Source organism: Musca domestica, unplaced genomic scaffold (assembly GCF_030504385.1).
Source record: "Musca domestica strain aabys unplaced genomic scaffold, Musca_domestica.polishedcontigs.V.1.1 1, whole genome shotgun sequence".
Taxonomy (NCBI): domain Eukaryota; kingdom Metazoa; phylum Arthropoda; class Insecta; order Diptera; family Muscidae; genus Musca; species Musca domestica.
Window position 1 is genome coordinate 1,598,231 of NW_026712114.1, and position 25,750 is coordinate 1,623,980.

The following is a 25,750-nucleotide window of genomic DNA, read 5'->3' on the forward strand; positions in this document are numbered from 1 at the left end:
AGTTAACGAGGTCAGTACTCCTTCATCCCATATTTATTCATAATTTTTATAGAAGGCTAAAATTTTGCAGATATGTTTATTTTGCCAGTAGGCCAGTTCGTAAATGGCCATGCAGGTCTACGTTTTCATATAGCCCCCATATAACGGTACCTATCGATACTCGGTATTTTGATGATTATAGCGACATTATTCCCCGGAATTGTTTCAAATTTGGCACTTGAATTTCGAAATGGATACTACCTCCTAACACAGAAAATGAGCCATGTAAGTCTACGTTTCATATAGTCCCCATATAACGGTACCTCCCGATATTCGGTATTTTTATAATTTTAGCGACATTATTAACCGGAATTGTTTCAAATTTGGTATTTGAAGTTCGTAATGGATACTACAGCCTATGACAGAAAGTTGTCTATGCAGGTATACGTCTTCCTACAGTCCCCATATAACGGTACCTCCCGATATTCGGTATTTTGACCATTTTACATTATTCACCGAAATTGTTTCAAATTTGGTATTCGAAGTTCCAAAAGGATATTACAGCCTATGACAGAAAGTTGTATATGCGCGTTCAGGTCTTCGTATACATAAATTGTAACGGTACCTTTATTCCAAGTTTCGAATTTGAATATGGTAATAGCTCTTGACAACAAAGCCTATATAGTCCACACCTTAAAGACCCCAACGGGTATATTCGGTATTTTTTAAGATTTTAACAGAATTTTAAACGGATTTTATTATTTGAAAATTCCCAAGTTCGTTCAATTGGTGGAGGGTATTCAAAGTTCGGCCCGGCCGAACTTACTGCTTTTTAATGTGTTATACTCTACCACATAGTGGTGAGGGTATTATGTGCTTGTGCATTAGTTTGTAACATGGAGAAGGAAGCGAGATAGTATCATAGTTACTTTTGAGAATCTTCATAAAATAACTTTCTGAATCGATTTATGCATGTCAGTCCGTCTATCCGCCGGTCCCTCCATTTATTCTTATGGACAAAATTCAGTTCGCATTTATTATCCGATTGAGATGAAATTTTCCAAACAATATTTGTTTGGGCCAAGAAACCCTATTGAAATTTATGACAATCGGATAAGATTTAGGTATAGCTGTCATATATCTTCAACCGATTTCGGGTTAATAGTGCAGCAAATGGCCAATATAAGTCTAAACAACCTGCATTTTGGTGCATCGAATTTAGTCTAAAAGCAAGCACATAAAATTTGGTTCAAATCGGTTCAGTTATAGCTATTGCTCCCATATACATGTTGCATCCGGTTTGGGGTTTCAAGTCCCTCACATGCCTAATGCACGCTTCACAAAAATCATATTTGGTAGCGGGCAACACATAAAGCTCGAAAATACCTCTGTTAAATTTTATCGAAATCGTTTCAGATTACGATATTGCTACCATATATATATTTATCAGATATAAGCTGTATTGTGTACCAAATGGCTAATATCAACCAAAATTGACTGAATTTTGCCACATTCGACCGAATTTAGTCTAGAAACACGTACATCAAATTTGGTGAAAATCGGGCCAAATATAGTTGTATGTAGCTCCAACATACATATATTTTTTATCCCATTTGGGGTTTATAGTGCCTCACAAGCGTAATAATGAACTGAATCTTTGCAATTCCGACGTAATTCATCCTAGAAACGAGTACTTCAAATTTGGTGGAAATCGGTTCAGATAAAGCTATAGCGCACATATATGTTTCATCCGATTTTGGGGGTTTAAGTCCCTCACATGCGTAATATGAACTCCAGAACAATGATCTTTGATACCAGAGATCAGATGCAGTTCACAAATAAGTGCTTCAATTTACGAGATATCAGATACATCTCTGAAATAAGTGTATCAAATTTTGTCACGTGTCGGTTCAGTGCTGGATTTAGCTTTCATATACAGGGTGAGATAAAAAAAAACTACAAACAAAGTCAAATGCCATAATTTTTATTTTTTTTTAAATTTTATTGAATGAAAGCAAAAAATGTCGGAAATATCATCACATTTTAGAATAAGTTTAGATTTTTCTCGAATTGGTCACCTTTGGCACGAATTATAGCCTTCAAACGGCCTATGAAACCATCACACGCTGCCCGAATGTTACTCTGCGGTATTTTGGCCCATTCCCGGCGAAGCGCTAGCTTGAGGTGATCGACACTTTGGTATTTTTTTGTGCCAAACTGGCTTTTCAAAATATTCCAGACACTATAGTCCAACGGATTGGTATCCGGAGATTTTGGTGGCCATTGTGCACTGGGAATGAAGCGAGGAACCTCATTTTGTAACCATTCTTGGGTGGCTGAGTGCGATGGTGCTGAGTCCTGTTGGACTGTCCAAGGTTTGCGGCCAAAATGTTTGCATGTCCAAGGCTTTAATACACCTTCCTGAATATTTTCGGCATTTATTCTGATGCCACGGTCGATTAATAAGAGCGGAGAGCGACCATCGGCTGTTATGACGGCCCACACCATCATCATGGCCGGCGCTTGGGGTCTGGTGGCCAACGGAAGGTGCACATTTTCAGCAGACCTCTTTAACAAGTATCATCACGATCATTTTGTTTGTTTACAAACTGCTGGACAACTAATGTTTTCTCATCGGAGAAAACCAAATTCGGCAGTTCACCACTTTCGGCCAAGCGAAGCTACTCTTTAGCTTTTTTGAGACTTTTTTCTTTACGTTGTGGAGTAAGTTCATGCACTTTTTGGTATTCCAGTGGCTTTATCCCGAGCTCATTTTTCAATATTTGCCGAATGGAATATTGCGATATGTTTAGCTCACGAGCCATTTTTCGGCCACTGCTACGCGGGCTTCGATCAAGTCGCTTCTTTACTTTTCGAATCATTTCTGCTGACGTTGCTGTTTTCTTCCGTCCACTTCCTTGACGTCGGCCTACGCTACCAGTATCACGGTAACGGTACGAGCCACAAAAGATTTATTCACATTAAAATGCTGTAATGCTCTTGCGATAGCCACTTGCGGTTTTCCAGCTAGATATAAAGAAATCACACTATCACGCTTGAATTCCGAATACGGATTTTTTTCTTTAAAAATTCTCAGGAAAATGTTTTTGTACACTTGTGAACAATATAATGAGCAGTCACTGGAATAATTTTAACAGCTGTCGGACGAGTGGCTTAGAAATGACGGCAGTCTGAAATTGTTTGCCATGTTTATGTCCTCAACCGATTTCGTGTTAATTGTGCACCAAAATGGCCAGTTTCAATCCAAAATTCCTGAATTTGGTACATCTGACCGAATTCAGTCTAAAAGCCAGTACATCGAATTCAGAGAAAATTTGTTCAGATATAGCTATAGCTCCCCTATATATAGGTTTCATCCGATTTGTTGTTCAATTCTCCCACACATTGGTGAGCGTGACCTACATATACACATACATTTTCGTATCTCAATACACATTTCCATTACTATTATTTCCCACTGTGCTAATCTACAGCATGATTTCCTTACATTTACATCCGTTCATCCTATGGCGCCAATTTTCCCCAATTGGCCATGGTAGGTAGCAGCAGCACCACCACCAGCCAGCAGAAAACTCAAATGTTTTAAACAAATACACCAAAAACCGATTGAACTCTTTTTTCTTGGGCTCTCTTGACTTCTCTGCTTAGCTTCCTTTGAGTTTTTTCAACCAAGCTTTCATTGTTGTTGTTGTTGCTGTTGGCGTTATTATTTTGCATCCAATTCGCAGCAGACTGTTTTGTTATGCTTAATTTGTTTTGCTACATTTTGGCTGCTTGCAATGGTGTTTTTTTCTTTGTCGTTTTACTCCAGCTTGGCTGGCAATCGTTTGCTCCAACGTTCAGCTGTGGATGGATGGTTGATGGTGCCTTTTTCCTAACTTGGCTTTCTTTGTGGTGGCCCTGGCTGCTTAGACAACGGGAGAATTGGGAGAAAGACCGAAAAAGAGAGAGAGTGAGAGTGTGAGTGTGAGCCAAAGAAGATTGTTTGGATTGAAATGGGGTTTCCTTCTTAAATAAATATTTCCAAATCATATAAATTCAAATGCAAGTTTTGCATTGACTCACATTAAGTTGCCAACCGCCACAAAGGGATAAAGTTATATTTCAATAGAAAAAACAAATAAACGAGAAAGCAAAAACAAAAACGTTCACACACAAAAAATCTCTCTAAGAATATTGGCAAAACGAAATAAAAAGGAAGTTGTGTTCAACGAAAGAAAAAACAAAGAGGAAAGAGGAACCCATTTAAATTTAAACGAAAACTTCCACCAGAAACGGAATGATGTCGAACAATTTGGTAAGAATTTGAATTTTTGAACAGCAGCGAAAGGACTAAGGATTAAATGCATTACAAGTGGATGTTTTTCTTTTCGGAAAGTGTCATAGAAGTGTTCGTCGAAGGATTATTACAAATCGTTTTGTAAAATAAAGAAACAATGTATTGAGTGTTTTGTGTACAGAGCGAATATTGACGATACAAAGAGTGAAAGATTTTGAAAATGTTTATTTTTTTGGTGTGAAATATTGAAAATAATGAAATGGAATAATTGGAAAGAGCTTTAAGGTGATCATTACATGCCCACTTGGGAATAAGAAGGGATCAATCGGCATAGTAACCATAAACTATACAATTGAATATTAAAGTTTTAATGTTTGGAGATCGTAGTTTGATTTTTTTCAAAATTAAAAAAAAACAAGTTAAAAAGCAGTAAGTTCGGCCGGTCCAAACTTTGAATACCCTCCACCATTTGGAACGAATTTGGCAATTCTCAAAAAACAATAAAATCCGTTAAAAATTCTGTTAAAATCTTAAAAATACCAAATGTAGCTATTATATTAGGGACTATACGATGACATGAACCTGCGTAGGTAACATTTGTCATAAGCTATTACAATATTCAAATGCGAAACTTAAAAAAAATCGGTAATAATGTCGATAAAATGAAAGTAAGGAATATCGGGAGGTGCCGTTATATGGGGGCTATACGAAGACGTGGACCTGCACAGACAATTTTCTGTCGTAGGCTGTAGTATTCATTACGAACTTCAAATACCAAACATGAAACAATTCTAGTGAAAAAATGTCCATAAAACCATTAAAATACCGAATATCGGGAGGTACCGTTATATGGGGGCTATACGAAGACGTGGAGCAGCACAGACAATTTTCTGTCTTAGGATGTTGTATCCTTTACGGACTTCAAATACCATATTTGAAACAATTCCGGTGAATAAATACGCTAAATCATCATGGGCCTATATAGCCCATTTTCAATACCAAAAGTCCTGCAGACATGATACACATTTGAGTAAAACTTTATCAACCTGCTTCATTTCGTTCGGAAGCTAGAGTGATTTCCACAGACGGCGGACATTGATAAATCGACATAAAATGTTATGCTGATCAAGAATATATATACTTTGTGGGGTCTAAAATGTGTATTTCGAGGTGTTACAAACGGAATGACAAACTTAATATACCCCCCATACTATGGGGGAGGGTATAACAAGTACAATATGTTGGAAGTCCCCTTGTGTCCAAATTCAGTTTAGAAGATTTGGATTTTGAAATAATGTCATAGAGCGCTGCCCAGACGTTACCCTCATTTACGCATTCCGCCGTGTTGTTATGTATTCGAAACAAATTAACCAAAGTCGTGGTCCAATTTACAGATAAATATAATCCAATGGTCATCTAAAATACAAGAGTTCTTCCCAGCCCCTAACTCTCTCCTCATGTAGAGCTACTGTAAAATCAGGAAAATGTTTTTTTTTTGGTCCATTTGAACCCCTAAATTTATATCTCCATAACAGTGACCTTTAATTCTGACCCTGACGCTACCCCATGCAAAATTTCATGAGGATCGGAGGGTAATTGCGACCTGTATATAGTACCTTCAACGCATAGTGTTGATGTACAATTCAAAATTGTAAGTCAAATTGAAAATATGGCATGCGATAAAAAATATAATAAAAATTGAAAAAAATGTAACAAAAAATATTCACTTTTTTATTGGCATACGTTTACATGATATTCGTAGATTTTATCCTTTTCTGACAAGAGACCATTCCGAATTATAAATCAGAATTGTGAAAATCAGTCCAGCTGTTCTTGACTTAAAAGCGGTCTAACTGGCATCCCCTTCATTGATATATGAGATTGTTTATATTTTGCTATAATATTTATGCGATATTTTGGATATGAGAATAAATATAACGGTCAGAAGTGAATTTGGGATTTCGCCAGCATTCAAAATATACTCGATTTAGTGTAAATTGCCGTATTTTTTACAAACAAGTTATGCTCTATTTTACCCACTAAATAAGGTCCGATGACCATCCACGCTTATGCCCAGTCCTAAACTCTAACTCTATGCAAAATTCCGCGCCGATCGGTCTATAATTGTGGCCTGTAAAGCAATAGAAAAATCAAGAATAGTTTCTGTTTTTGGTCCATTTCAACTCCTAAATATTTTGCGATCATCTCAAAAAAGAACTCTGTACATATTGCGTCTTTGTTGGGTTAGCCGCCGAATCATTATTAACCAGTAAAAAAGACCTAAGTTCGGGAGTGGCCGACTTTATAATACCCTACACCACTTTGCATATTAGTAGAGCTACCCATATCAAATAAACGTTTTTATGGGAAATTTATGAGAAGTAAATCATAACAACTAAGATCGTTTTTGAATGCGTATTATGGATCTAAAGCCGATAGCCGAGATATATCCTCCTATTAATTTCTACTAAATTTGACGGTGAAACGATATTCATGGAAATCCATATTATTCGAGCTAATTCTATGCTTTTTAGGTACAATAAATGCGAAATCGGATGAAAATCGGAAAATTTGATCCGAAGTCTATAACATTTACCAGAGGTATTTCTATCCTGTATGTGATAGCTGGGATCAAATATCATTGTTGTGGAGTGCAGTTTGCGAATGTGAGGCACTTAAATACAAAATCGGATGAAACATATATATTGAACCTGAATTCGTTCATATAAGCCAAAATCCACTCAATTCGGGTTTATACAAACCATTTGGTGCACAATAAAATTGAAATCGTGTAAAGATTTATATGGAAGCTATGTCCAAATCTGAACCGATCTCGATAAAATTTAGCAAATGTATTTCTGAACTGTATTTGATACACTTCCCCAAATGTAGTTATTACGGAGCGCATATTATGGCTGTGGAGGACAAAGATAACCAATCGGATGAACAATATATGTAGGAGATATAGTTATATCTGAACCGATTTCCACCAACTGCTGAGAACGGCGTTTTTGGGATGTTCTTGGGGACCTCTCAACACTGGCTCGTACGGCAGCGATATTCTCGGCCGATCACCTTGGTCGACTTTTATATGGCCTCTTCGGATTAGAAAGAGCCTTACCAGTCGAACATTTTTCGTATAAACGCCTTATGGTGTTCTTAGAAGGCGCACTTCTCACATTTTTTAATGTTTTAAAAGCACGTTGAGTTTTCACAATTGACTTCTTCTGTTGAATGTAAATTTCAACTTTTTCAGAGCGCTCGCGTGGCATGTATTGGTTCATGGTAAAAATCTGCTTGGACTGACGCTTCAAACGCGGTATGTCATTAAGCGATGTGACATCTCTGTCAAAAGTTATGGCGTTGCCAGATGGGCCCGTCGAATATGGGCAACCCTGTATATGGAAGCTATATCTAAGCTATATCTAAATTTGGACAGTTTATCATCAATTTCAATTGGGTTGGTCATTGGGCCAAACTACTGATATGTAGGAACTTTATTTTCAATCAGACAATAAATGCGACCTGTTCTTTGTTTAAAATATATAGAGACGGACGGACAGGCATAAGTCGACTCTGAATGTGATCCTACACAGATCATCAAAAGAAACTATGGATCTAACTCGCTTCCTTCTCCATGTTCCAAACAAATGCAAAAGGACAGAATACCCTGAGCACAGTATATGGTAGGGTATAAAAAATAAACTACAAAGAACTCCATGATTCCAATTCCACGAGTCTCCCAAACGATTCAGTCCATCTTCGGACTGGAGCGCTTGAAGTTAAGATTAAACTTTCCCATAGAACACATCAAGTTGGTTGGTAACATTTATTTTGAGTTCTGACAAGTGTCCTAAAACATCCTTAATTAAGTTCGATATGATTACTTAGAATTTAATATTTTTTGTCATCACTTCAGTTGACAGGTATAATTTTTGAATGATCCTCGTGACAAAATCAATTTCATACTCTCATATGGCTACTATTTCTTAATCTATCCATTAAACATAAAAATCGACACACGCCCTCTCATTCCTTATAAAAAGCAAAGAGCGATTTAGCTAATATTTGCACGTCTTAATATTTGCATATTATTATTCAAATTGTTGACCCTCCATCGAAGGAGTGGGCCAATATTGTCCATTTCATAGCGGCCCTAAATAAATATCATATAAATATTGCGACGTGCCAGGTTTGGACTATTTCGACTACTTCCTTTTATATGAGATTTGTGAACATTTTTAGAAAATGTTAAAACGTCCGTGAGGTACCAGATATAGTCGACCAGAGCATTACATTTTCACAATTCGCCTAATACAAATAAAAATGTTGAAATGTGCAAAATTACAAGAAAATTGAACATCTGTATCCAATTGTACACGATATTATAATTTTCATATTCATCTCTGGTTGCTGGTTGAGACAAACGCTCCTGATTGATGGTAACAGCATGGCCATTTTGATTTTTGAATTAAAACGGCCCAATGACCGTTTTCGCACCAACGCCGCACCAAACTGTGACTTTTTCGTCATGAAGAGGCACTTCTTGAATCTCTTGAGGATTTTCAGTGGCGTAAAAATGGCAATTTTGCTTATTTACGGTCCCATTCAATGTGAAATGGGCTTCATCGGACATGATAATTTTGTTTGTTGAGTTTTCACAATTGACTTATTCTGTTGAATGTAAATTTCATCTATTTCAGAGCGCTCGCGTGGCGTGTTTTGGTTCATGGTAAAAATTTGCTTGGACTGACGCTTCAAACGCGGTATGTCATTAAGCGGTGTGACATCCCTGTCAAAAGTTATGGCGTTGCCAGATGGGTCCGTCGAATATGGACAACCCTGTACTAGAAGATATGGTATCATCTCTACCATCTTTTAAACAGATCTTGTGTTGATGGAAATGTTGAGATGTGCCAAGCCTGAGTGGAATCGGATATTAATTTCGTGTTTTATGAGCTTCATGGATATTCAAAATGTTGACCCTTAGTGGGAGAGGTACCAGAAGGAGTAGACCGATACATCCCATCTTCACAGCAGATATTGTGTTAGTAGAAATAACGGGATGTGTTAAATATGAAGAAAAGCGGATGCTTATTCGAGAGAGGTACCATTGTGGGAGAGGTACCATAATGAATGATCCGAACTCTACCATCTTTATAACAAATCTTGTGCTGACGGAAATATTGAGATGTACCAAGTATGAATGGAATCGGATGTTAATTTCGCGTTTTATGAGCTTTAAAGATATTCGAAATGTTGACCCTTTGTGTGAGAGGTACCAGAAAGAGTGAACCGATATATTCCATCTTCACACCCAAAGTATTGTGATGTTTGCAAGTTGAAAACAATCGGAGGCTTACACCTCATTTTATAAGAACTATAATTATTCAAAATTTTGACCCTTTATGGGGAAGGTACTTGATGAGGTGGACCGATATTATCCAAATATTAGGATCTGTAAATTTGGAGCACAATCGGATTGTCCTTTCTGGTTCTGTGCAGGAATTTTTTTTTTTTTTTTTTTTTTGAAAATTTCGATCTTTTGTGGTGGAGATACAAGAAGGAGTGGGCCGATATTGTCCATCTCCGAACTTGGTGTAATATTACGATGTAACGAGTTTGGACCAAATCGGATACTCTATTCGAGAGTGATCGTGCGTAACATACAGACAGACAGCCAGAGGGACGGACGGACATCGCTAGATCGACTTCAAATATCCTAAGACGGATTTGGTGCAAAGAGGCCCTGGGTCTAAGACCGTTATTTTGAATGAGGCACTTTTTAGCCTTAGCAAATGATATATACCCTAGCCTAGCCTAGCTTAGCCATATGGTTTAGGTTATAAAAAATCATGTGTCAATCATGTGGAACATTTTCCAATGAGCTGTAATTTTAAATTCGTAGCATTTAGGAGATCATCCTGCAAAGTATTTTGTGAATGGATGGGGTATATTATTTTATCATCAATTTATAACACCACAAAATAGTCTTTAGGCGTTTACATTCTCACTATTTGATATGGCCCCTATAGAGCAACATGCCCTAATATTCGGCAATTAACTTACCCTTGTCCCGATTTTCGGATTCCTCCCTCCCCCACGCAACCGTAATCACATGATGATGCCGGTATGAATTCCCATGACCGATTTTGTATGCAATAGCACCGTGTGTACCATGGGATTAAATGTAATGCCAAAACCCATCACTACGAATGGCTAAAATTGTTGTCTACGTTCTGTGTTTGATAATCGCCCGTTCACATAGAGGTGCACACACACACCGATGCATATTAGATCCCAGAAATGCTCCAACCCGGCCCACCACATCCCAAGGAGTATCGTTGTTGCATTCATAATCACCAGCTATGCCGTCATCATTAACAGCGTCGTCAACATCGCCACTTAGTCAGTGAACACCCACTGTGTGTGAGTGTCGCGGTGTGTGTGTGTGCGCGTGTGTTTGTGATTTAGACCAGCCAAACAATCAGCCAGTCAACCAGAATCGTCATCTGTTTAAGCCAAAGTTTATGTGGCTTATGTGCTTGCCTGCCTGCCTGCCATTGCGCCTGTTGTATGGGTCTTTGTATGTTGTTTTTGCTGCTGTTCATTGGTGTCGCTGTACGAGTTAAGTTGCTGCCGTACGTTGATTGATTTAAGTTTGGAGAGCGCTTTTGTGAATCTCGTGATTTGTTGCAAGCGAAATGCTTGAGGCAGTCACTACTGCAGTCCGCCCGTCTGCATTTGCTGAATGTAATGCCAATCGTGTAATGTTGTTAATGACAAACCAAGATTTATGATGCTTATGACCACCACCACCATCACCACCACGGTCCGTATTATTAAGATTGATGTAGTATTTTCACAAATCAGTAGCCGAGGGATAGCAAAAGTCTGTATTTATTAGTTTTTTCTTTCGGAAATAATTCTGTTCTTAGATATATTTTAAAGTTGAAGAATATTTATTGAAAATCCGTGAATTTTATAATAATGAAAAAGGTTAATACTAAGATCGACGATATGAAGAAGGGTCGTTTCCTCTGGACTTTGGATTTATGTAAGTACCGCTGTGAGTGATTTTGACTAAACAGTGGTTCTATTAAACTGAGACATATCTATCAGTATCAATTAATATTTTCTCTTTCAATATCCTTAATATTCAAATTTTTTATATGTGTCCCCAGCGAACCAATTTGTCCGTGTTCGGTCCGACTTCGAACCAAAAGTCGAATGAAATTTCCAATTTCGGATGCGTATTCGGTACGACTTCTGGCCGAAATTTATATGGAGTGGTTGAAGTGTTGTCGAAACGAAAGTTCGTATGAAAGTCTGAAGTTGTAAATTTATTTCGAACCTAAGTCGGATCAAATTCGCTAGAATATTCATGGGAAATTTGGAAAGGAAATTAGAGTTGTCGGAACAATTTCAAACCGAAATCAACTTTCTAAAATTTTCGTTACGAATTCCTATGAAAAGTCTTACGAAGTTCTGATGCTCCTATTAACAGCAACTGTCACTACGGCACGACAACAATTACGCATGAAAATAAGTATGTTCAGATATAGCTATAGCTCCCATATATATTGTTCATCCGATTTGTTATTTTTGTCCTCCGCAGCTGTAATATGAACTCTGTAAGAACAATATTTGGGGAAATATATCAAATACAGCTCAGAAATACCTTTGCTAAATTTTATCCAGATCGGTTCAGACTTGGATATGGCTCCCATATATAACTTCGTCCGATTTACTTTTTATTGGCCACCAAATATTGTAATAATATTTGTCCAAATGGGATGAAATTTGGCACCTACGACCGAATTGAGTCTAGAAGCTAGTATGTCAAATTTGGTGAAGATCGGTTCAGATATAGCTATAGATCCCATATAAACTGTCCATCCGATTTGTTATATTTGTTACCCACAGTCGTAATATGCACTCCGTAACAGCGATATTCAGGGAAATGCAACAAATACAGCTCAGAAATATCTTTGCCAAATTTTATGGAGATGAGTTCCGATTTGGATATAGCTTCCATATATATCTTTATCCGATTTCAAATTAATTGTGCACCAAATGGGCAATACAAGTCCGAATTTAAAATGTACAAATGCTTCGGCATATTTATTCCTTTGAACTTTAAATTATAATTATAATCATAGGGTGTATGATTAAATTCTCCCATAAAAACTATTAATTGTTATGCGGAGCTCTTCTAAATTAGCAAAGTGGTGTAGGGCATCTTATATACTATTTAAGGGCCATTTAGTACGAATTTCCAAACCTCCCTACATAGCCCAATCCTACACTCCCACGGTAATCTCAATTCTAAATTTTAGGATTCAGCCCGTAATGTTTCGACCAAATACAAATTGTACTTTATTTGTACATTTTAGGATATATACGAACAAATTTCTAAAACTACCTACATATCTTAATCCTACACTCCAACTGTAATCTTATTTTCAATTTTAAGGATACCAGCTTTATTGGTTCACCCAAATCCAAATTGTACCACATTTAGTACCATTAGTACAAATGAGTATAAATTTTCACAACTACCTACATCATACAACCCTAAAGAAATCTTATTTCCAAATTTCATGATTAAAAATCTGTCGGTTCCACTAAAACCTATTTCTACCAATTTAGTATCATTAAGTACACATAAGTAAGAATTACCCAAACTACGTGCATTCCTCAGTCCAACAATGTGATATTAATCTTATTTCAAATTTCAGAATTCTTGCTCCATCGGTTCATCCACATCCAAATTGTATCAAAATTGGTACCATTTAGAGCTTTTCGTGAACATAAGTACAAATATCGAAAACTACCTCCATTTTGCAATCATACTCTCCGCCAATAATGTTAATTTTAAATGTCAGGATTCCAGGTCCATCCGTTTCTCCAAATTCAAATTGTACCAAATTTAGTACCGTCTAGTTCCCTACGTATAGATGAGTACATTCTTTCACAACTACCTCCTTACATCGATTTTACTCCTCAACTTTCATTTCCATTCTAATTTTTTCTCCTCTAACCATTCACACGATACGAACTGGTAGCAAGTCTAGTACATTTTCGTAAATTTCTAGTGCGAATTTCAAAAAATTTCACAAAAACCCTTTAAGACATCTATCATACACTCCATCAGTGACGATAGTTTAAAATTAAAGAGTTTCAGCTCTACTGTTTCCTCAAATACAAAGGGTACCATATTTAGTACCTTTTAATACTTTACATACCGTTCTACTACGAATTTCCAAAAACCCAGCCTCATCTGACCCCTTTGGACCAAGAGGCGTAACAAAGTGTGTATTTTAATATTAGCCCTGCCCATCCATCCGTCTGTTGTAATATTCGGTATTTTGATGTTTTTAGCTACATTTTTCAATGGGATTGTCTAAAAATTATACTAGAAGCACTTTACCTCTTGAAGAGAAAAGTCTATACAGGTCCACGATATCGTATATCCCACATACCAACGATCATTCACCGGATTTGTTTCTAATTTCGTATTTAAAATTCGTAATGGATAGTACAGACTAAGACAGGAAATTTTTCTGTGCAGGTCCACGATATTGTATAGCCCCCATGTAACGAAATCTCCCTATATTCGGCATTTTGATACTTTTAGCTACATTTTTCAATGCAATTGTATAAATATCCATACTAGAAGCACTTTTCCTCTGGAAGAGGAATAGGTCCACGATATCGTATATCCCACATACAATGGTGCCCCGATATTCGATATTTTGACGGTTTTAGGACGTTATTCACCAGAGTTCGTTTAAATTTCGTTTTTAAACTCCATAAAATTCGTACTGCAGCATATGAAAAAAAAAAAAAATTGCATATGTAGGCCAGCTTCGTATAGCCCCATATACGGTACCTCCCGATATTTGGTATTTTGTATTTTAATTTCGTATTTTAATGTTGTAATGGATTATGACAAAAGTTACCTACGTCTTCGTATAGACCCCAATATAACGGCCATATTCAGTATTTTTAACAGAACTTATTTTTTCCAAACTCGATCCAGATGGTGCCCCTATATTCGACATTTTGACGACTTTAGGAACGTTATTCACCAGAGTTGTTTTAAATTTTGTTTTTAATAATCGTACTGCAGCATATGAAAAAAATTGCATATGTAGGCCCACTTCGTATAGCCCCCATATACGGTACCTCCCGATATTTGGTATTTTGATGATTTTAACGACATTATACTCCGGATTTTTTTCAAGTTTCGTATTTTAATGTTGTAATAGATTAAAGTTACCTATACAGGTCTACGTCTTCGTATAGACCCCAATATAACGGCCATATTCGGATTTTTTTAGATTTTAACAGAATTTATTTCAGTATTTTATTTTATTTTTTTTTAATTTCCAAATTCGTTCCAGATGTTAGAGGGGATTCAAAGTTAGGTCCGGGCGAACTTACTGTTTTTTACTTGTTATAGATAAATTATGGTCTTTATTACCAGCTAAATATTGTCCGATAACCAAACAAGCTCTGTCAAGCCTTTAACTCTAGCCCCATGCTTAGTCTATAACTGTGATCTGTAACGCGACTGCAAAATAAGGAAATTTTGCGATCTTCACCAAAACCTTATATTCTGAAATTAACCCCACCTAAATAAAAAATTTCGTTAGGGTCGGACCATAATTGCGATCTGTAGCTTGATTACATAGGCAGATGGACATACATAGCTAGATTGACTCAGATCGACGACATAGGAAGATCCATTCACAACATCGTGTCTCTGGGAGAAATATTTGGTTCAATCAAACTAACATAATAATGTTAGAGGGAAAAAAATTAAAATCCGATTTTAAAAATTTTTACACGTTTCAAAAATAGTGGAAATTTTATAGAAGTAATGCATTTAATTTTCCTGCAATTTTGGAATTTCAGTTTTAATATATTTAAAATTTAGCCAAACATTTCGTAATCAATTTTTTTATGATTCTCTTCTTTTCTCTGTTTTTTTCTCTATCTTCTCCATCACCACCATAAATTTCTTCACGAACTTAAATGAAAACTGACAGCAAATGTTGCTTATCCTGGCAACGGTGTTAATTGTCTATGAATCATCATTATCCGCAACAACAACACCGGCAGCCGCCATGGCAGCTGAGGTTACAGCTGCAACGTCATTAAAACAAACGGAAATGGATGTGAACCATCAGAAGCACCACATAAATAAAGCGTCAATAGACGAGACTGCTGGGTCGATTAAGCGATTGGCACGTCACATTACCCAGCAAGGTCAGCTGGAGAAGCAGCTACATCCAGATGCCGATGCAGGCCAGCAAGCAGAGGATGGCAACTCCATAAAAAGAAGTTACTCTTCGTTGGCAACATCCGCTGTCGGTGGCAGTGCTGGATTGGCATCCACTCTAAATAGTCTTTCAAGTCTGTCGGCTTTGCAACACATTAGAAGCAGTTCGGGAATTGGTGGCGGTGCTGGTTATGGTTATGATACAGCAGCAGCAGCTGCCCACATTAAAACGCATCAACCATCAGCATATACGGAGGCCAAGCCCATCTACGAGGACCAGCAGGAACATGACTATGCAGCAGAGAATGGCCCAAGTCAACAACAGCAGCAGCAATACCAGCAACACGATTATGGATTGGGTGGCAATGCTGCATTGCACTCAGCTATTTATAATTTACAGGCAGCCGGTACGCACAATGCAGGTCTGGGAGCAACGTCAGTCAGCGCAAATAATGGCGGAAGTAATGGTTTCCGGCCATCATGGAACTTTGGTAAACTTTCAACATCATTTTCAGCGTCAACACCTTACTCCGGTTATCATCAGTATGCGGGGGCCAAAGGCAGCGGCGGTGGTAGTGGTGGTGGTGGCATTACCCTGGATAGCTCCATCAGTAGCAGTAATAACGACAAAATCTCTGAAGGCAATTTTCTGCATCATTACGATTCAGCATCCGGTTACAATGAACTCACGCAACAAACTCACCAAACATACCAACCACACTACCTGACTCCTCCACATTATGCCCAGCAATACCAGCATCAACAACAACAACTCCGCTATCACCAGTCCGATGACTACAATTACAACAGCGTCGAACAGGCAGCCGAAAGTAGCTCGTCATATGGCGAGGACATACAACAGGCTCACGATCATCACAGCAATTATTTGCCACCGACTCCACCCAGCGGTGGTGGCGGTATTGGTGCTGGCGAACACCACGAAGAGAAGCAACCCGATGTCATCAACTATGTTCCGTATCCGGTTGTGAAGAAATTGCACGTGCCCGTCCATGAGCCGGTGCAAATACCCGTATCGCATGCTGTCATTATTCCGATTAAAAAGCCAGTACCCATTCATGTGCCCATCACCCAAAATGTCCAGGTGCCCGTGGAGAAAGATTTGAAAATTCCGGTAGAACGTGTGGTACCCTATCCGGTGGAGAAACATGTCCCAGTGCCAGTTGAGAAGCCCGTACCCTATGAGGTCATCAAATATGTGCCCATTAAGGTGGCCCGCCCTTTTCCCGTCAAAGTACCCGTTTTCAAGACGGTATTGCACAAAGTCAAAGGGTGGTGGTAAGACGTAGTTGATTCTCTGTTTGAAGAGTTCTTTTCAGTATTAAATGCAGCGAGTATGAGTTGAAGTTTTTTGTTCCGATTATTGGTAGTTTAAGTCAAGTTTGTTTTTGTAATCTTTAAGTCATTGTTTTTTTTTATACTTAAGATAGTATTAAGAATTGTTTTTAATATTCTTTTAAAATAAATTCAAATATTTTGAAAAATTTGTATTTTATGTGGGCATATGGGACAGATGGGGTTGGTGGTGTATTTTGAGGTGACAAGAACCCGCAATAATTGTTATACCCTTAATCATATGGCTACAGAGGGTAAAAATCATTTGAAACGACCAAAATATGCCTCATGGAAAATATCTGAGAAAATATCTCCTCATGGAGGAGAGAGATAGAGAGAGAGAAAAGGAATGACACCACCGCCCAACAATAATAGCAACTTATAATTGTGGCAAAATAACCGTTTTTAACCTCGAAATAAATGTCAAAATTATAGAGGCTAGTTACACTCCATGGAGTTGGGAGGGGGAGTGTCGTAAAAAATTACCAGAAAAAAATACGGTCATAAAAACAACACCAACATTCCACAGAGAACATCAGAACATCATGGAAAGACCCCGGTCTAAGGAGATCTGCACCAAATTCGTTTTAGGACATTTGGCATCGACCTAAGGAAGTACGTACGTCCGTCCGCCTCTCTGGGGTGCACGATAACTCTGGAAGGGAATAACCGACTTGGACCAAACTTGGTACATCTTAATATTATTGTCAAACTTAGATCGAGTTCGGAGATGGGCAATATCGGTTCACTCCTTCTGGTACCTCCCCCACAAAAGGTCAAAATTTTCAAGGGAATTAATTTACCTCATAAAAAATTAAAGGATCACTTGATTATACCCTCAGCCATATGGCCACAGAGGGTAAATACAATTCCATACGGTCAAAACGTGCCTAGGCGAAATAATGGTTTTAGACCCTAGGTATCTTTGAACCAAATCCGTTTCAGAACATTTGAAGCTGATCTAGCGATGTTCGTTGGTCCGTCTGTCTGTCTGGCTGGCTGGTGCGCACGATAACTCTCGAAGGGAGTATCCGATTTGGTCAAAACTGGGTACATCGTAATATTTTTGTCCAACTTAGATCGACAATATCGGTCCACTCCTTCTGGTACCTCCCCCACAAAAAATATTTTTTTTGCACAGAAAGAGAAAGGATAATCAGATTTTGCATATCTTAATATTTGCGTCAGTGCTAGGTCAGGTGTTAAAATAGACTATATTGGTCCACTCCGTCAAGTGCCACTCCCACAAAGGGTCAACATTTTGAATAATTATAACTCTTAAAAAATATGATGTGAGAGTCCGATTGTCTTCAAATTTAACACAACCCATTATCTATATTAACCCAAGGTCTGCTGTTAAGATGGACAATATAGGTCCACTCCTTTCGGTACCTCCCCCACAAAGGCACAAAATTTTGAATATCCCATATTTATCTCCAAATGGGTATTATAAGCCCGAATTAAAAATATACAAATATCTGAGCAAATTTATGAGAAATCGATTCAGAAGAGGATATTCCTGTCATAAATTAGTTCCTTTGGATTGCAAATTAAAACTATTAGCATAGTTGGTGTGATTTACAATTTCACAAATTCGCCATAATGAAGCTCCATATGTGAAGCTCTATTCTACTACTCTATATGCACAGGGGTGTAGGTATCATAAAATCCAATCGAAAAGGAATTTTGCATGTTTTGCAGAAGTCTAGCATTTTGGTTGTCCATTGGATTATATTTAGCGGGTAAAATGGACAACAACCACAGAGAGCGTAAATGTAAGGCAAATGCCATCGGCCAAAAATCAAAGGTGACAAAACTATTTTGTGTAATTTAAAGAAGAACAAGTAAAAAAAGCTGTAAATTCAGACGGGCCGAACTTTGGAACGAATTTGGCAATTCTCAAAAACAATAAAATCCAATAAAAATTCTGTTAAAGTCTTAAAAATACCGAATGTAGCTATGCGTAGGTAACATTTGTCATAAGCCATTACAATATTCCAATGCGAAATTTAAAAAAAAACGGTTATAATGTCGATAAAATCAAAATACCGAATATCGGGAGGTCCCGTTCTATGGGGGCTCTACGAAAACGTAGACCTGCACAGACAATTTACTGTCTTAGGCTGTAGTATCCATTACAAACTTCTAATACCAATATTAAAATAATTCAGATGAAAAATGAAGATGTGGATTTGCACAGACAATTTTCTGTATTAGGCTGTAGTATCCATTACGAACTTCAAATTCCAAATTTTAAATAATTCTGGTGAAAAAATGTCCATAAAATCATTAAAATACCGAATATCGGGAGGTACCGTTATATGGGGGCTCTACGAAGACGTGGACCTGCACAGACAGTTTTCTGTCTTAGTTTGTAGTATCCATTACCAACTTCAAATACAGAATTTGAAACAATTCCGATGAACAATGTCGCTAAAATCAACAAAGTACCGAATATTGGGAGATACCATTATATGGGGGCTATACCAAAACGTGGACCTACATGGCCCATTTTCAATACAAAAAGTCCTGCAGACATAACATACATTTAAGCAAAATTTTATCAATATACTTCATTTCGTTCGGAAGCTAGAGTGATTTCCACAGACGGACGGACATCGCTAAATCGACATAGAATTTTATGCTGATCAAGAATATATATACTTTGTATATTTTGGGGAAACGGAATGACAAACTTAATATACCCTCCATACTATGTTGGAGGGTATAAAAACGAACAAAATGGTTTTGGACCTAAGGGCGCTTTCAACATATTATAGCATATTTTTAATCAAGGATATTTTTGGTCTTCGTCAATAATATGTTTTTTTTTTTTTTTTTATTTTGAAAAAAGGTCTTTGTATGCAAAATCGTGTTTTATATTTTCCTCCTTCAACAAAATCAAGAATCAAGATACATCACAGAAATGCCTCTGCCAAATTATATCAGGAACGGTTAAGATTTGCATATAGCTCCCATCTATGTCTCTATCCAATCCAATGGACTGAATTTCGCCACATCCGACCGAATTCAGTCCAGAAACAAGTACATCAAATTTTAGACCCCATAAAGTATATAAATTGTTTATCAGCATAAAATTCTATGTCGATTTTTCAATGTCCGTCCGTCTGTCCGTCTATCCGTCGGTGGAAATCACTCTAGCTTCCGAACGAAATGAAGTAGGTTGATAAAATATTACTCAAATGTGTATTATTTCTGCAGAATTCTTGGTATTGAAAATGGGCCATGTAGGTCCACGTCTTCGTATAGCCCCCACATAACGGTACCCCCCGATATTCGGTATTTTGATGAATTTAGAAACATTATTTACCGGAATTATTTAAAATTGTTTATTTGAAGTTCGTAATGGATACTACAGCCTTTCACAGAACATTGTCTGTGCAGGCTTATGACAAAAGTTGCCTATACAGGTCCACCTCGTCGTATAGACCCTAATATACGGCTACATTCGGTATTTTTAAGATAAAAAAAAAATTTTTAACGGATATTTTTTTTAGAAAATTGTTAAATTTGTACCAAATGGTGGAGGGTATTCAAAGTTCGGCCCGGCCGAACTTACGGCTTTTTTACTTGTTTTTGCTTACAAACGTGTCTTACACAGGTACCTCATAAATTTTTGTATTTTGAAAATTTCAGCCTAAATTTACCACTGAATCACTGTGATTTCATAATTAGGGTCTTAATGGGTACAATTTCTTCTCAGAGAATTGTTTCTATGTTGCTCCAGTATTTGCTCTTGTTTCCATTTCACACGGCCTCTTGATTTTCGGTATTTTTAATATATTAGCCTTAGTAGTATTGTGAAGTTGGGTATTTGCAAGGCCTTATCTATCCATTTTCCAGCCGAAATGGCATCCTTGCAAAAACTGCTAAGTGTTGCCTTTAAAGACCATTGGCCCCCAAATATTGACATTTTTCGCCTCAGTAGCCGCAAAGTACGTCTTTAAGTATTTTTAAGGCCTTGTCCACATTTTGCAGCCGAACTGCCAAATATTGCCTTCACAAAACGGTAGGCTCCCAATCACTGGTCATTTGGAATGCCTTTAAACCTCTTTTTTCATTATTTTTACTGGATTTGCCTATTACGAAGCTTTAGATTTTAGGAATATAAGTTTTTAAATATTTTTGTTGCCTCGAAGTTCTGCCTAAACACAGCACACGAATAATACATATTTTGTTCTACCTTCGTGTAATTAACATTCAAATTGGCTAATCATTACTAAATTTCTACAAATTTATCCACCACCCAATGGTTGCCGGTATTGAAATCATGTCACCAGTGCCAGTAAACACAATAACGATTGAAAATAAAACTCAATGTCGATCCTAAATTAACCCCCTAATGATATAAAAAGTAATCATTAAAATGCCTAATGAAACCGAAAAAGAACAAAAGGTGAATTACGAAAACACTCGTTTTTATGCAGTCCTAATGAAGACATAAACTTCGGTCTTCCACCTCTTCAACACTCCGGTTTGCGTTTCAAACAAAACATTTAATTACAAACAAATCAACAAATGAATGGGTCAAGGAGGGGGAGAGAGAATAAAAAGGAATGACACCACCGCCCAACAATAATAGCAACAGCTGGAGTTCCTGCAAATAGATTCATAACTTATAATTGTGGCAAAATACCCGCTTTTAACCTCGAAATAAATGTCAAAATTATAGAGCCTAGTAACACTCCATGGAGTTGCGAGGGGGAGTGTCGTAAAAAATTACCAGAAAAAAATACGGTCATAAAAACAACACCAACATTCCACAGAGAACATCAGAACATGTGTGGCGAGGTTGGAAGACATAAAATTCAAACAACAATGGCCCGGAAAACGTAAACCACAATTAAAAATAGCAACGACGGAAATAAGAAATTATAAAAATCAAATGTAAAGACACTCCCATCAAATAGCCCGGATATGTGTGGGAAAGCCAAAGGGAATTTCCTCCTTTTGCAAAGTTTTATTTTTGTAAGGGGCGAAGTAGAAGAAGAGGGACAACAAATGCCAAATGACAACCGCAAAAGCAGCTAGCACTTTCTCTGCCTCCATTCTAGTCCTATTCCATTGTCCTGGAGGTTATCTTAAAGGCTAAACGAATTAACAAGAACATGACAGTTTACATGTTGTCAAATGATTAAAACGTAACTAACGAACGACTGACTGAACGAACATTTCAGTGGAATTTATTTGACGCCACAAACTGCCACGAGGACGTCTACCCACTACCTTAGCCGGAGGGAGTGTTGTCGTTAGTTGTTGTAGTTAGTGAATGCTAACAAATGTTAACCATTGAGCATGGAATTGTATTACAAGACCGCCTAATTAGTCATCTACACAAATGTTTAACTGTTGAATGAATGGAGTTGGAATGGAAGTAGGATAAATTTATTTATAAAACTTTGCCATAAGAATTAATACCGGTTTCGATTAGAGGCCAAAAAACAAGATTACGGAGAGATATTACTTCTGTGAAGTTGGCAAGCAAGTTCCGCTATTCAAGAGGAACACAAACAGAATACAGAAATAATTGACTAACTGACTGATCTGGAAACAACATCCAGCTCTGATATTATCTATATTACTACACACGTTTAGTTAGGGCGAGGGCATATTCCGTATTTTTCAATCGATACGGCTCAACACTTGAATTTTGTCCTGGACGTCATCCTTTAAAAACGATGCTTCGGAGACAACATTTGCATAGAGTACGGCTCTGATTTTTAATATTTTTGAGTTACTGGAATTTTGGAAAGATTTTGAATACATCTGAGATTTGTGGCAGAAGTTTTTTGAGGGTCAGAAGTTCACGGGAGGTCAGTCTTAATGCGTGAGCATGTAGTAAGGCTGGATTCTTGGAAATTCGTACTAAAAGGGTACTAAAAATTAAATGCTTCAATTTGGAAAAACGGAATAAGATAAGATGTACCAAAGGGTTTTTGGACATTCGAAATTTAAATTTACGACTAGTATATAATAACCAGTCAAATGGGTCACAAATTGGTACATTTATAATGCGGACAGATGCATACCCTAAGAAAATGTTCGATTATTTAAATACATTTGATTATTGAAATTGTTCACCCTTCATAGAAGAGGTTCCGACGGACTACGTCAATATTGTCCACTTCGTATCTTACATACAAAATATTAAAACTTGTCAGATTTGGATTTTATATCCACTACTTCATTTATTGAATATGAGATATTTGATAATTTTTCGACTGTGCTTAAGGTAGTGGACCTAAGCAGGTTAGGTTATGTTGAAAAGAGGGGCGAAGCAGTTCGACGCATAACCTGTTGGGCATTCACTTATGCCAGTATACGCCTGTTGTGCGCTCTAGACTAAGGGTTTTTTGTTTATATTTGAAATTCAGTGGCCTTTATGAACTTTCTTAACTGTCTTATATCATTTACCATGGTCTGATTAAGGTCTGGTATGGAGTCGTTCCCTAAGAATTGGGATCTGAAATTTGCAAACGCTGGGCATTGGCAGAGAAAATGTTCCAATGTTTCGTCATCTTCCCCACATATCCTGTATATGCTGTTTTCTGCACATCCTATCTTGTACAGATGAGCTGGGAGGCCCAGGTGCGTCGTAAGGATGCCTGTTACCTCACTAATCTCTTTTTTACCTAGTAATAAAAGGTTTTTCTTTTTTATCTCATCGGGATCGCCCCATAAGATTTTTGTGGTTTTCCCTACACCCTCATTGTTCCATACGGATATGTGAGCGTTTTTTGCCCATGTCTTTAACACTAGACGTGGTGCATTAAGCTGCACTAGATTGTCTACGTTTATTGTTATTAATTCCCTGCCTGTTTTGGCGAGAGAGTTTGCTATCTCGTTACCCCTAACTCCCGTATGACCTGGTAACCATATAATGCGTACTATGCCGTGTTGAGAGTAGTTGTTGATTGAATGTATACTTTCCAAAATAGTTTTTGAAGTTACTGTTTTGGATGTTATAGCCCTTATAGCTGACTTGCTGTCCGTTAGAACGTTTACGGTAGCCGGACTCGTATTGGCATTAAGCCAGTTCAGACACTCTGCAATCGCCTGGACCTCCGTTTTGCAGGATCGTATTGTGATCGGGCGTCTGTTTCCTCGATAAAAAGTCCCAGACCCGCTCTACCCTTAGCACTGAGTCGTCTGTATAACAACAGTTTCCAGTCGGCATTTGTGGTAGGAATCCGTCGATCCACGAGTCTCTGGTAGGGATTAATGTTTCACATGAGGCAGCTACAAAAGTTTCAGATATTCGGTCCGATACAACATTTTCAATAGACTCTCCCGTTGTTACCTGTAAAATTGTTTGATGGTATGGAGCGTGGCCTTTGTTTATCCACTCGTCCGTCGCCCTGAGCCTTAAGGCCGCCACGGCCGCTTCATACCGTATCTGAATTTCTATTGGGTGTACAAATAGAATTGTCTCTGGTGCCCTAGTTGGTTTTGTCCTCATTGCGCCGCAAATGTTTAAACAGCATATTCGTTGCCGTTTAAACAGCACATTCGTTGGATTGAAACCTCATTTAGAGCCTATAGCCCTTTTACATGTTGCCCAACATCTATGAGCTTTTTTTGCTCTTTCTGGGATGTGGTCCCTCCAATTAAGTTTCCTATCTAGAATCACATCCAAATATTTGACCTTATTGGAAATATTGATTGTCTTTTTCAGAAAGACCTAGTGAATAGACATATCTCAGTTTTTTTCTGGGTTAACGTTAAGACCTCTCGGTCTGGCCCAGTTGTATGCAAGTTTCGGCCCTTCTGCACAGCAAGTTAGGGTTCTTTCCCCTCAGGAGTTTTATAACGTCGTCTGCATAACATAACAAACTGGTTCAAAGCCTTCATTGATTAAAGTCCTTAGAAGACTGTTAATGGTGGTAACTCACAGGAGGGGTGATAATATCCCTCCCTGTGGAGTTCCTTGACCATCTTTGTCCCTTATGTTAACGTCATATAGCCCACAGCTTATCCATCTATTCCTTAGCTTGTGATTTATCCATTCCCATAGGTCCCGGTCGACCTGAAAATTATCTAAGGATTAGATGAGTGTATCTGTGCTGACGTTGTTGAACGCACCTTCAATGTCAATCCATACTGCTAGTGAACACATCTTCTTATCGAAGGTGCTCTCGATGTGGTTCACAGCCAAAACATAAGAACTTAGTGGTACTAAATTTGGAATTAAATGAAGATATAGGGATAAAATCGGATATGTGATATTTACAGGGTGAGAAGAAACTTAAACGCATAAGTACTACATTTTTTTTTAAATTGCATTGAATGAATGCAACAAATGTCGGAAATAGTATCACATTTTAGAATAAGTTTAGATTTGTTCGAATTGGTCATCTTTGGCACGAATTATGGCCTTTAAACTGGCAATGAAACCGTCACACGCAGCCCGACTGTTGCTCTGCGGTATTTTGGCCCATTCCCGCTTGCTTGAGGTGATCGACACTTTGGTATTTGCTTTTCAAAATACTTCGGATACAATGCTCCGGAGATTTTGGTGGCTGGAAATGAAGCGAGGAACCTCATTTTGTAACCATTCTTGGATGGCGCGTGCTAAGTTCGATGGTGTTGAGTCGTGTTGGAATGTCCAAGGTCTGCGGCCAAAATTTTTGTGTGCCAAGGCTTAAATACTCCATCCAGAATATTTTCGCGATAATATTCGGCATTTGTTCTGATGCCACGATCGATTAATACGAGCGGGGAGCAACTATCGGATGTTATGACGGACCACATCAACACCATGACCGGCGCTTGAGTTCTGGTGGCCAACCGAAGGTGCAATCCAACGA

General features: G+C 37.8%; 1 protein-coding gene across 1 annotated transcript; it reads left to right on the forward strand.

The window, feature by feature from the left end:
* The first annotated feature begins 15,339 nt into the window (after nucleotides 1-15,339).
* LOC101889394 (centrosomal and chromosomal factor) lies at nucleotides 15,340-16,869 on the forward strand. The gene has a single exon (XM_005175863.2). It carries the CDS (start codon nucleotides 15,340-15,342, stop codon nucleotides 16,867-16,869), a length of 1,530 nt encoding a protein of 509 aa, XP_005175920.2.
* The last annotated feature ends 8,881 nt before the right edge of the window (nucleotides 16,870-25,750 follow it).

What these genes read in the sequence shown, in the direction of transcription:
- LOC101889394 (XM_005175863.2), top strand. Translation starts at nt 15,340, where the DNA reads ATGTTGCTTATCCTGGCAACGGTGTTAATTGTCTATGAATCATCATTA.